The sequence below is a fragment of the Sander vitreus genome, chromosome 5 (assembly GCF_031162955.1).
Source record: "Sander vitreus isolate 19-12246 chromosome 5, sanVit1, whole genome shotgun sequence".
NCBI lineage: Eukaryota > Metazoa > Chordata > Actinopteri > Perciformes > Percidae > Sander > Sander vitreus.
The window spans coordinates 31,036,457-31,049,007 of NC_135859.1; the positions used below are offsets into that span (position 1 = coordinate 31,036,457).

At 39.3% G+C, this 12,551-nt stretch overlaps 1 protein-coding gene across 1 annotated transcript in view; it reads right to left on the reverse strand.

Moving 5' to 3' along the window:
• Window positions 1-12,551, reverse strand: part of fras1 (Fraser extracellular matrix complex subunit 1) — a 258,103-nt gene that overhangs the window by 134,865 nt on the left and 110,687 nt on the right. The window contains exons 12-13 of the mRNA XM_078251454.1: window positions 9,500-9,643; window positions 6,898-7,044 (exon numbers count right to left, since the gene is read on the reverse strand). Coding sequence (XP_078107580.1) covers window positions 6,898-7,044; window positions 9,500-9,643 — 291 coding nt within the window. The remainder of the gene's footprint in view (window positions 1-6,897; window positions 7,045-9,499; window positions 9,644-12,551) is intronic.

Consider the following 12,551-nt stretch of genomic DNA (forward strand, 5'->3'; position numbering starts at 1 on the left):
CGAGATGGGATGAGAGATTCAGCAATTAAACTGAGCACGGAAAAGAAGCAGGTTTGTGAAGAGGAAAAGTGTAAAATAAATAGATCAAATGGGGGCTTTTTTCTGAAAATCCCCATTATTGGAATGGAATCAGAAATGAAATCACGTTTGCATGTGAATGTTTTTTTTCTGTTATTCTGATACCTGGTCACTGACAGCAAAAAGCCTATATCTCAACTTTTATTTGAGAAGCTGCAAACCAGCACAAAAACATGGCTATGACTACAATACGGTCAATATTGCACATAAAAGCAACAAGCAGGCACACTGTTCTTTTCGACTTCTAAACAGCATGAATAAAAAACAACATTGTATTCACCAAACTCAAAGCGTAACTGCACAGTTTGCTCAGAAAGCATGCATGGCTATATGACCTCCACACTGAGGGACACATTTTATTCCACTAAGGCAACAAGTTTTTTTTAGGGGGGGGGGGCGCAGGGAGAATTGTGCTGTTCACGTGGCTTCCTCGGCTCCTGACTGCCACATTCACAGAAAAATACAAAATTAAGGTAATGGATGAAAAAAAATGCAATCAAGCTAGTATTGATCTACATCTGTCACGGCATTCTTGAGACTTTATAAAGCAAAGACTCTGAGCTGTAAAAATCATAACTAACAAAAGCAAGTGTCAATGCCAAAAGATTTTCTAGTTCAACGAATAAATAGAATATAGCTCTCTCAATGAATGAGAGGTCATGATAGAACAGCAGGGAAGCAGCGTTTAGTTTTTATGCGTTTAGTTGTTATGCTCCACATATCTGGAACAAACTCCCAGAAAACTGCAGGTCTGCTGCAACTCTCAGTTCTTTTAAATCAAGGCTGAAGACCTATCTTTTTGATGTTGCCTTTCTTTAAATAACTGTTCATTTCTTATACTGAAGCTGCATTGTTGACACTGTATAACAATCTATATAAGCATATAAAGAGAAATTCCTAAAACAAATAATAGAATTGCATTTATGATTATTCCGGTGACATTGTTTTGCAGAAACGGACATATCTCTGATTATTTCTCTGATGCACGCATGACAATAGTTGACAGAAGAAACAGACGTTGGGCTGGTCAAAAAGTTAGTCGAAGTAACTAACTAATTTAGGCAGAGGGCCTAAAAAGAAAAAAATAGTCTATAAACACTCTGAGCGAGTTCTTGACTATTTAGAGACAGACTGCAGAAGAAATAAAATAGTTTAAGAACACGTTCTTGGCTATTAAAAGATTTTTGTCTGCAGGGCTGTACCGGGTTTTACAAGGTTTGCCGAAGAAAATAACTAAGCTTTGCGGTGACGACCACATCAAAAAAGATAAGAGTATACTAAAGGAAAGCTTCTGTAAATATGGGGAATGAAACCTCAAAGCCGTGCGATGCATCTGGACCCATAGTGGGTGAGATGGTTAGAAAATATGGACCGGACTGCTTGAGATATCTGTCATATTGGTCAAAAAGCTTTGGCTTTCCAAAAAATGGATCACTGAGTCCTGGAAAGTTATTTTATCTACTTTTATATATTTAACTGTTTTAACTGCTCTTCAATGTTTAATTTCTTATACTGCACTGTAACTTTTTTTTTTTCTCGTATTTTATCCGTTTTTAATTTTTGTATCTGTTTTCATGTAAAGCACTTTGAATTGCCCTGTTGCTGAAATGTGCTATACAAATAAAGCTGCCTTGCCTTGCCTAGCAGTGGAAGTCATCATGAATATCTTGTATGTATGTTGTATGTTGCATCAAAGCCAACAGCAGAGTTTTATTTTCAGAGATTAAAGAGATTAAAGAGTAAAAAATAGTGTTCTTAAAAGAAGGTTGCCTTTATATAATCTCACAGAACGTAAGATACTTTGAGTGAAATAAAAATGTTTGTCAGCATGAAAAGCTCGACAAACTAAATTCACTTGTTCACTTATAAGACAGGTTAGTATTCTCGCTGCTAACTCCTTTAAGAATGAAACAGAGGTCAGAGAGAGGAATTAGTAGGTATGACATTAAAAGGAGAAAAGAAAAAAAGAGATGTCAGCCAAACTCTTAAGTTTTACAGTAACTCTACTACTCATTGTATTCTAAAAATTATTATATTCAATGGCTTATGTGGAACTTTACATGAACAGTTTTTCAGAAGAAGAAGTGAATACAACTGAGAAAAAAATGAATCAAAAATGAGTTCAGGCACAGTATTGAGTGTAGGTCACCAGCGTTTTGGCATTGCTCAGAGCCCAATACACAATCACTGTAGTTATGAGCGTAGAAAGAATGAAAATAAACTTGAAGACTAAAATGATGGTCACAGTGGTCACAATTAGTGTCAGACAGTACGGTATCAGTTTCGAGGCATGTTACCCGCTGCGATGAATGCCTGGTGAATCGGACTGTTACGATGTAAACAGAAGAAAAAAAGGAGGCATGTCATCAACTCATGTCATTCATCTGTGCCGCTCTCATTTTTTTTTTTTTTTAACCTTTATTTATCCAGGTAAATCGATTGAGAACAAATTCTCATTTGCAACGACGACCTGTCACATTCACACAGTTACACATTCATACGTGGAAGCTGCCCGGTACAACCACAGTCTGATCTGCTGGCCACTTACCAGCACCACTGGAGCTGGTTGGGGTTAAGGGCCTTGCTCAAGGGCACCTCAGTGGTGGTAATGAGGGAGGGACAAGTGCTGCTCTTTCACTTTCCCCACTCACTTTCACCCACCCACTCATGTTCTGAAAATGTGGCAAACTACGAGTTGTTTTGGACACAACAATTCAATAGAGGAGTAGATTGTGAAGAGTAAAGCCAGGGAAAAAAATTGTTTAAAGCAGATACATTCACATTGTGTTGTAGCAGCAGGCAGATTGTCAGAATAAGATCATACATTTTGACACTGTCTTTGGTCGCTGAATCTTTAAATTGGCTGTCAGTGGACATGTTTCTCAGTGTGATCTTGGGCCATTGCTTATGATTGACAACAAAAAATGTCTTCAGGTTTCTTTTACTTCATCTGAAACAGTCTGAAATTGCACAGTGTAATAGGGCTTTACGTAGCCTAAAACCTGTTAGAGAGGTCGGGGTGAACTACAGACCTTGGTCCACATCAAATCTATTGCTTTCTTTTAACAATGAAAGCTAAATGTTCCCAACAATAACCATCAACTTGAACGTCCTTTAACTTTAACCTATAGGCCAGCCTAAGTATCTGAATAAGTGAGCATAACGGGTGTGTTTAAAAAAAAAAATGAATAGCTTAGTAACAGTGTCATGTGTTAGACATATTCTACACTGAAAACAGGCCCTTGGTTCTTTTCTTTTGCTTTGACTTACTGAACATCCAGTCAGGAGCTGTAAAAGTTTGTGCAACAAGCCAACTGTGTCTATCTCACAGAGCCGTTAGAGATGGGAGGAAAAACAGAGAAGTGGGTTAAAGAGGACAGAAAAAAAGGAGAAGGGGTAAAGAAGAGAGAATAATATCTTCAGCACAACGCCTCCCAAAGTTATTAACAAGCTGACGTTGAATACATGCACAAGCAGACGCCGTAAAGCCTTCAGCCATGAGCCAGAAGCATTAACAAAAACTCCACAGAGGCCTCCAGGGACGCACTGGGCTCTGGGTGGTCCTGGTCTTCTGCCAAGAAATGCTACAATCCACTATAATTGTCTACAGCACCTTCCAAACAACACTAATAACTGCTGTCAGCTCTCATCTTCTCTACCTCTTCCCCCATTCCTTCCTTCTTTTTTTCCACATAAACAAGCGTTGGAATAAGAGTTCACTCGGGCTAAATCCACCCGAATAGCACCTACTGATTTACAATTACAGTGAATGTGAGTCCCATGTTCCACTGCAGCTCTTTTTCCTCATACCCCAGGAGAAACAACTTTGGGAGAAACCAAGGGGCTTTGCTCCCATTAAAGCCAGTTGAAGGTTAACAGAAATGGTCTGCTGACTAGTTAGCTGAGACACACGAGGGGTTTGTGTTGTGAGAAGAAAGTATTTCTGCATTACTAAACCTGGATAGATGCAGGATAAATGCAAGGGGGCTTCTTGCACAACAGCTGCCAATGTTTAATTTGCTTTCACTGTGCAACATTTGAGAATGAAATATCTGCAGTATTAATGCACGGTAGATGTTGGATTAATGTATGAGAAGGGAATTTTACAATGGATGCTGTCAGCATATGTGGCACCAAAGCGTGACAGAGGCAGCATAAATGTATGAAGTGGGATTTCCACGATGAGTTTGCACAATAGCTTGCACTGAATACAGTACACAAAGCTGGATGGATGTAGGCAAGATAAAACAAAGCTTGCTTCTGTGTATTCTGTTTAAGGCTGTGCAGTGGGAGGTCTGGGATTTCAATACTATATTCATTAAGGTGTGAAATTGAGCCTCAGAACCGGACTGTAATCACATTGGGGTTACTCTCTGCTCTCTCACCCACTCCCTCCCCTCTCTCTCTCTTTCTATTTCTACCTCATCATCCCCAGGAGTCACAGCAGGTCTTCCCCACCCGATGGAGGCGCTTGGCTAAACTGTTCAGAGTACATTAGCATGCCCCCAGGGGTTTAGCTTACTGAGCCACAAGTTTTATTTATTGGGCCAGGCTTTCGAACGCTGGGAGACCTTTAAGGTAGATTAAGTAACAGCCAATGTAGACGGCACTCATTGTGAATTTATCCTGCTTTAGCACTGTATACAGTGGGATCTAGCCTCCCTCCTTGCTTTTATCCACCATTAAGACTGCAGCAATTCCTGAATGCATGTGTTTTTGTAAGATGTAGTATTTAAATTGTGTCTGTGACTAGTTTAATTCTCCTGTGGTTTGGTCTTTAAAACCCTACACAATGAGAAATTTGATTTAATATAGAAAGTACTTAAATGCTGGTAACAATCTTTAACTTCAATTTGCATCACAGTTATATTAGAACAAATAGACTAATGCCAGGATCAAGATCAGCCCAAGCTGACAGACGTGTAGCTTTGGGAACAAAAATAAGCAGCAGACCTGACAATTTCTCATTTTATTCCATGTTATCAGATATCTACAGTATGCAGAATCTGTAGGCAACAGAACAAGATTTTGGTATCGGAAATGGCAGGTTTCTGTTTGTAGTCCGAGTAGTATAGGCCAGTCACTTTTGAGTGGACTTTGGTTGCGTGCAGGTAAGAGATGGTAGAGAGGTAAAAGAGACAGAATGCATTGGCCGAAATGCAATCTTGCAACCCACCGGCTACCGTATGACAATGATTTAGCTATTTATTTAAGTGTTGGTAGATTGGACAAACTAAGACACAGCCAACATGTATTGGCAGTTTTGACACTGGAAGACAAATGTTGATACAGTATTTTATACTGTCTAGTATGACTAGTGAACATTTCTACCAATCATTTCATAATGTTGATGTATGGAATTCAATTTTTGTTATCCTTTTGTCCTAATACACATGAGGTCAACATTCACTTCTTTTCGACTACAGTAAGAGTAAGGAGATTCATCAGGATGCCATGACTGACTGGGAGGTTGTAAATGACCAACCGGTAGGAGTTGATTCTACATTCAGCAGCTTACCACTTGCAAAACAGTCAACTGTTTTCTTTTGAAGCAAATCAGAGGTGTTGGTGCTGAGAGTAGAACCCAGTTATCTGCAGTGGTGGTACAATGTTTTGCTCCTGTGTCACCGCTGCACCCCCTGGTTTATAATCTTCACTTGGTTTTTAAAATATACAAGTTGTGCTTCAAACATAGCTTAAAATGAGCTGATGTGACTCAAGGGACTTAACCTCCCCTAAATAAATAAGAGGTGGATTTGACAATACAGCCTTTTGGTTTTTTTAAAGGAATTATTTCCTGGCAGAGTTGATTGACAGGAGGCAGAGAGCTTAATGAAGCAGTAATTATAATAAAACACACTCAGCTTCAGTTGAGTGAAATAACAATAGAACTGAAAACTTAAGCCAAAAGCCATATAAGACTCTGGGATTTAAAAGTCCATTTAATTTCCAATTCCAATTCAATTTTCAAGTGCTAATTGGTTTTCACAATGTTTTTTTGAAAAGACTTGGTGTGGTGACACCAAAAGCGATATACATTTTAAGCACTCTCTCTTCCCGCTGCAAAAGACAGCAAATCCTATATCATTTTTCAAACAATTCTGTCGGGGAGATAGAGCCAAAGTTCAGTAACAGTTCAGCAAGCATGCAATAAAAAGGACTTCCTAGGACTTACAGTCAGCGAAGCCACAACACTGAAACAGTAATACTTAAACCCCAGGGAGAACGCAATACTTCATCACTTCGTAAAATATTCAGTCGGAACATCCTCTCAAAATTATCCTGAACCCATCTACTGAAAACAAGTCACACAGAGTTTATCTTTAATCTGCTTGTTTGCTGAACTGTGGATGCACTTTCTGCCCCACTGCCAAGAGTTTGATATTTGATATAAGGTTTCTAATTTCTTGCCAATTGTTTTGCCAAGTATGGGACTAGATAACATAAAACATTTGGAGAAACAAAGCACAGAAAAATAGATAGAGGGAAAGTATGCAGAAGCAAACTTATCCATCTCGCTTCATAGATGTATATACCTATTTAGATTTCTCAGTTCAAATTAAGAAAAACTGAATGAAATGAAACTGTCTAATTGACAAGTGTCATCTGAACCTAGTGTCATTAATCTCTACCCAAATTTAGCAAAGTTTTCAGAGTAATGAAAACATTCAACAATAAGCTAGACTTTCTCAGGACTTTCCCTGTTGTTACCTTCCCATTTTATGCACCTTGTTAGTGGTTAAATCTGAGCCAAACCACCATTCTGACCTTGACACTGGCATCCAGAAGGCATGTGACCTGACATCCTGTGATACTCACGCCGACAATGTGTGTTGTCGTGCCGGTAGGAACCAGGAGGACAGGAAGACAGGCACTCGCCGCTATCAGTGCTCAGCAGGGGCAGCTGGGAGCCACAGGACTGGCAGTCCCACCTGCTGGAACAGGTGGCACAAGATGACTGGCAGGCTGTGGAGGAGGAGAGGGAGAGAGGGGAAGAGGGAGAGAGGGAAAGAGTCAGTCACTTAAAAAATCAATTTGCTCTTCCTATTCCTCTGAGCTTCCTTCAGAACTGACAGTTGTAGCTTAGCCCACTCGTGGTGGACGACAAAGAAACCAGAGAATCTGGATGTGCAGTTCATTAAAGGTGACCCCCGTAAAGTAACATTCAAACCTGTGGGTGTCTTTAGTTGCTCTAAAACTGTGAAGGGAAACTGGAGGTCCCAGAAGAAAACCCAAGGTACATTTCAACCCAAATTTTGCACACATTTAAGGAAAATGTCCACAAGGTGGGAAAGCAAAACTCTTTGGGATGCAAATGCTCACAAGAGAGTGTAACAACATCAGGACTAAAAGAGCAGCAACATTCGGAAAATGTGGTAAAAACATTGCTTTAAAATGTAGAGCAGCAAAGTAGTTTTACAGATTTAATTTAGTTTATTAAAAAAAGGTAATATACCAGTTGAATGAATGAAATATATTACACAAAGAAATGAGGAAAGCATTGTTTCATCCAAATATTCAGATTATACACACCCTATTTACTCTTAAAGAGCTTTCAGTTTAGCAGCTAGACACTGTTTGGTGCAATGTAATCTACTTACAGACATCTCCACAAACATAAAAATGAAAGTGGTGCATATAGGACGGGAGAGAAAGCGCAATGAGGAGACTTCAAATGTTCTTGTTGTAATGAGAAATCTCAAGATTAGAGAGTAAAAAGCAAATCCCTGTCGCATCATGCACCATTGTCATAACGTTTGTTAGAACTGCAAGACAGCAAAATGTGGTGGCAGATGCCCTGTCGCGTGCACCATTATCATGTTTGTTAGAACTGCCTGTCATATTCATGTTTCATGAACCATTAAAGTGCTTCCTTGGATTTATGGCCACTGGGTTATGTAGATAATGCGCTGACCTGAATGGGTGTTAGAGATAATATTGACGTGGTCAGGTGTTTAATATAAAATGTGATTTATTGTATCTAACAGTCTAATTTGTTTTTTCAAGGTTGTGGTGGGACCTTGCTCTTGAGGAGGGGGGTGTGACGACTCCTAGGCCTCAAGACCTATTAAGTCCCTTTGGTTGCTGGGATCTGGGGATTGGCTAATAAGGACTGATGATTGACACCTGGATGAACCGATTGCTCACATGTCCATAAATCTCTCCCTCCTCAAGGTTGCTTGGTTTGTTTGGACTTTGGGTTGAGTTACTTTTGCGTTCTAACATTGCTACACCTACACACATCTATACAGTACACACATTACTGATAAACTGATAGCACATTTACCTTTGTTTATTTAAATACATTTGATTTAATTGAGCAAACGTGTGTTCTCCACATTTTGTCATACCTTTGAGCCACTTCATGAATATCTGTGGGCAGTCAATGCCTGGCTCACCAGGAAAACAGTTCAATGGGATGTTAGGAATTCAATGCAGTAAAATGTTAAGAAGATTACGGCTGTCGCGGGTACATGCTCGTTCAAGGTGCTGTGGGTGGTTTTGAGTCGGGCAAACGAGACCGCGACGAGCTCAAACACACATGGCCTACATGAATAAAGGATGAGCAGGAAATACTACATAAAGTCAATATAGATACAAGCACACACACTTACACAGACACACTGTTGCAGTCCTATGTTTTTGAAACTTTCTATTTCATAAAATGCTAACTTTTCTTTCTTCACAGCTATCAGAGTACAGGTACTCGTTCAAGTACTATGGTATATAGTTGAGAGACACGAAACCTGATTCCCAAAGTTTGCAGTGTGAACCACAAGGAATCTCTCTAGAGCTTCCACAGGGTCACCATAAAAATATAAAATATAATAACAAAAATCTGAATTTCTACTTCTGCTTATTCTCGATGGACATCAGAGATATCACTGGAAAGAGTAAGTCGCTTAAGCAATGTGTTATCATCATTGACTTCTGTGTGTTCTGAGTTGAAGTTATGATTCTCAGAAGATGTGAACATTTTTAAGCAAACTGCAGGTTAAAAAGATTTATTGTGCTCCTTCAAAAGGTAATATTTCTTTGTTTCCGTTGTTTTCTCACCGATGCTAAAATGTGGGCAGTTTACATTGTCTGGATGCGCGATAGAGAAATGACTTTAGACGAAAAGGAATTTTTCCGTTTTCGAACTTATCGTAATCAGTAAAGGCAATTATTATGGGTTGTGGATCCTACCTCGGGCACAGAACAGCAAGCTGTGTCACTGTTCACGAGATGAGCTGTGTGCACCGGACATCAATCAACATGCTACATGTAGCAACAAGTTACGTGTTTTGTAAGGGGAAGGAGAGGGGGCAGTTTATTTGCAAATAGCATTGTCTGCAGTGTAAAAGTGAGATAATGGCAAGATAAGGAACAGTTTTAAGGAGCTATTTTGATGTATATATTTTTTTAAAGACGGTCCTACCTGCACATACTGGTCCATCGGCGTAGTAACCAGCTGGACAGACGGACAGACAGTGGCCAAGATGGAGGAAGGCCTTTGGGTCTCTGCAGCTCTCACATTGGTCTGGAGTCCCCAAGCACGACAGGCAGTCTGTATGGCACTGGACTGGAAAACACACATTTCATTTATTTCCTTTACACATTTGTAAAATTTAATACAATATGTTTGCATCGACAGCAGAAATCTGGATACTGGATGAAAAAAAAGGTTATAAATGCAACACACACACACACACACACACACACACACACAACCAATTTCATGCAAATTTTATTCTATACATCTGGACAGACACTGTTGGTGGCACTTGAAGTCTCTTTCACTTACTCAATGACACACACATTTGGACATTTCATTCAATCACATCAGATTTGGCTCTGCACTGAAACTCAGTTAGCAGAGGCAGACAGATTTGACTTTCTAACTCCCCCCCTCCCCACACACACACACACACACACACACACACACACACACACACACACACACAATTAAAATTTTTAACAAATTCTATCCAGTACATTTGGTTCTACAGTCAGTGTTAGTGGTGGTAGATAAGTTTCACTATGCTAAATGTGCCCTATGGGGAGTTTTTAGTACATCCTCAGCCTTCCACTGTCTGCCAACAACTGCACTGGTGCATTCTGTTATGACGTGTTTAAGTGCTTTCCCTGCCCACACTGGTTCCCAGTTGGTCCAACGTTTTACCAACAACTTATGAGGACAAGCTTGTTTCTTTAATGTGTTGACCAACTGCACTTAAAAGTGATTTTCAGTACTGCATCTGGAAAGCTGCTTCTTTACTGCTAAAATACACTTAGCAATAACTACTATGTTGACATTACATACGATCAGTAGGAAGTAACCTAGAAGCAGTGGTGAAAGAAGTATTCAAAACTTTTCATTAAGTAAAAGTAGCAATACCCCAGTGTAGAAATACTCTGATACAAGTAAAAGTCCTGCATTCAAAATGTTACTTTAGTAAAAGTGAAAAAGTATTAGCATCAAAATATACTTAAAGTACCAAAAGTAAAAGTACTCATTATGCAGACTGGTCCATTTCAGAATAATATATATTATATTATTGGATTATAAGGATTGATGCATGCAAAGTAACTAATGTTATCATGGAAATGTAGTGGAATAAAAAGTACAATATTTGCTTCCAGTGATGTAGAAGTATGAAGTAGCAGAAGATGGAAATACTCAAGTAAAGTACAAGAACCTGAAAATTGTACTTATACTGTACTTGAGTAAATGAACTTAGGTACCTTCCACCACTGTCTACAAGGCACCAGTTTGGACATATTTCAGATGTAGTAGGGCAACAAGGGCCTAATGACAATACTGCCGGGACTTTTCTCTGACTTCTCATCAGTGTAATACATACTGTAGGTCTACATGCCGAGTTATAAGAAACAAGTCAATATGATTTTCTTTTATTACAACACTGTGGGTGAGCATCTCATAGTATTGAGATTCTTTTAAACTGCATTAACGTTTTCATGACTTTCCATAACTAAGTCAGTGACCTGAAAACGTTATACCTGCTGGGTTTGTTTTTATATTTGCCAACTAAGGAGCGTTGTGAAGGCATAAACAGTCCATTCTCTTCTAGTCTACAATGAAGAAAAGCAGCTGAAATGTATCCTTAAGTACAATTAATGTATGAAACAAGTTCGGAAAAAAAACATCACAATCCTGCAGAGTGACACATCCGTCAAGGTCTATGATATCCTCTAGGTTATTTTTGGAAATGAACTGGCTTTTCAAAATCTAATATACACTATCATATATCCGCATGGCAGAACAAGTAAATGCATGAAGCCTCTTACTCAACAATATGTGGCTGCTTCCACATGATTGCACTGCGATTGCTCCATTCATTATGTGAATATGAGTAAATAAAATCCTTGCCGCTTGTAAAAATGTGACTAAGGGATCTGATTAATGAGAAGAGAAGAAGGAAGAGAAAAAAGAACGGAAAAGAAAAGGATAAGACTTGTAGGAGAAAGGACTAGAGAGACTATAAAGGGGAATAAAGCGGAAAAAAGAGAAATAGTTGAAGAGAAGATGAGAAAGATGGAGGTGAGACTTTAACCTCAATGGCCAATAAGACTGTCAGTAAGCCAGAACATACTGTTCTAAGTATCTCCATCTCTCTTTTTCCCACTCTACTACCTCTCGTTATTCTCTTTCACTGTCTACTTTCTCCTTTACAGCTTCATTTTCTCTCCCAACCATTTTTCTTTCATCTGCCACTCATGCTCACTTTTTGGCCTTACTTTTCATTCCACCACCTCCCTTGTCTTCTCTCAGAAAAACTGGAGCTGTGTGTAAAAATAAGAGAGTGTGGGAAGGAGGAAGCAGAGTGAGAAAAGTGCGAGATTGAGATACTTAACACTGTATGTTCTGACCCACTGACGGGCTAATTGGCTAATACGAATATTAGTCAAGTGTTTTTCTCTCTATTCAGCTGTGGCCAATGCTTCAGCTCGCAGTAATTTACCAATCTCTTACAGATATTCTGGGATCCGCTGTGGAAGTCTCTCGTCTATCCTGAGGTCTTTCTGCAAACAATTCATTCCTGAATGTTAAATAGTGGAAAACAAATGAGTATATTTGAATACAAAACTCCACCTGAATAGCTACAAGATCATTTCTTGTTTGCGTTGACAGCTGATGAGTGAACCAGAATTGGATTGTTCCCTCTTGAGGATAAAAACACATTTACAGCACAAGTTAAGCAATCACACGCTTTGCTACAAGCCGTTGTTTACAGAAGGCTGCCTTGAGGCATGCACACTGTACTTTAATTTCCTCACAAGCATAGCGAGCCAGAATCCCTGAAGCACAAAATTAAAAACTGCAGCTGTGATTAACAGCAAAGTTGTGTGAAAACAACTGATCCAGAGGTCTGGATCCAGGCACGATTAACTGCACAGCTCCACCTGATTATGACAAACGCCTGATGAGAAAGGTTTCCCTGTGTGAAACTGCAGATGTGTTAATATGT